The sequence below is a fragment of the Trypanosoma grayi genome (assembly GCF_000691245.1).
Source record: "Trypanosoma grayi strain ANR4 Tgr_2245_V1, whole genome shotgun sequence".
Taxonomy (NCBI): domain Eukaryota; phylum Euglenozoa; class Kinetoplastea; order Trypanosomatida; family Trypanosomatidae; genus Trypanosoma; species Trypanosoma grayi.
The window spans coordinates 1-1,012 of record NW_008827863.1 but is presented as its reverse complement, the minus strand read 5'-3'; the positions used below and the strand labels follow the sequence as shown (position 1 = coordinate 1,012).

Here is a 1,012-nt window from a genome sequence, read left to right as displayed (position 1 = left end):
CACCGTCGCGCGCAACCAGGAGGCCTCCAACGCGCTGCGCACGCAGCGGGCAAAGAAGGAGGCGGCCGTCAGCGCCGCCATCGCGGAGTACGACGCGCAGATGTCGACGCTGCAGGCCGCCACCGCGGCGCTCAACAAGGAGGCGGAGGAGGACACGGAGGCCATCGTCGTGCTCGACCAGGAGCTCGGCGTGCTGCGCACCGAGAAGGGCGAGTACGAGCTGGAGAAGCACATCGAGTCGATGCGCGACAGGCACTACGAGGACATGCAGGCGACGGTGCAGAAGCACGCATGCACCATCCAGGCGTGCTTTCGCGCCTACATGACGCGGACGAAGTTCGAGCAGGCGCAGAGCAGCTCCAAGAAGAAGGGCAAGAAGCGCAAGGCCTAGACAGAGGGAAGGCAGGGAAAACAGAAAGGAAGAGAGAGGAGAGGGAGAGGGGGAGATATGTAGACTATGTGCTGCTTTACCGGTCGTGAGAGTGCGCGTGTGATGGTGTCAATGTGTGTTTTGCTCTCTACTTTGCTTCGCCGCCTCCTCCTCCTCCTTCACTGTCGCAGTGTGCCACGACGGCGCTGCTGCTCTCATGCCTCATCTTATTGTTGTTTGTTCGTTCGGTTCTTTTCTTGTGCTCTGCTCTCCTCTCTGTGTGCCTGGCTTCGCTGTTCCTCGCTCGAGATCACCATCCGCGGAGGCAGCGGTGGCAGCAGTAGCGGTAGGAGTTAAGCGGGAGTAGCGGCAAGCGGAAACACGCAATGGCCGTTCGCGGACAGACTGCGGTGAAGGACGGCGAGAAGGCGTTCGAGGGTGGGGAGAAGGTGAGCGCCGAGTTCTTCGCCATCACGTACGGCGCGCTGGTGCAGCAGATGATCGCCGACCTGTCGCAGGAGGAGGACGTGGAGGCGGTCAACCAGCAGCTGGACGCGATGGGCCGCCGCATCGGGTCGCGGCTCATCGAGGAGTACAGCGCACGCAGCGGGGCGCCGGCGTGCCGCACATTCGCGCAGGCGG

At 63.2% G+C, this 1,012-nt stretch overlaps 1 protein-coding gene across 1 annotated transcript; it reads left to right on the top strand.

Moving 5' to 3' along the window:
- Positions 1–100: 100 nt before the first annotated feature.
- Positions 101–391, top strand: DQ04_22451000 (hypothetical protein; the record flags this gene model as incomplete). The annotated part of the gene is made up of 1 exon (XM_009318099.1): positions 101–391. One exon carries the CDS (start codon positions 101–103, stop codon positions 389–391), a length of 291 nt encoding a protein of 96 aa, XP_009316374.1.
- Between the last annotated feature and the right edge of the window lie 621 nt (positions 392–1,012).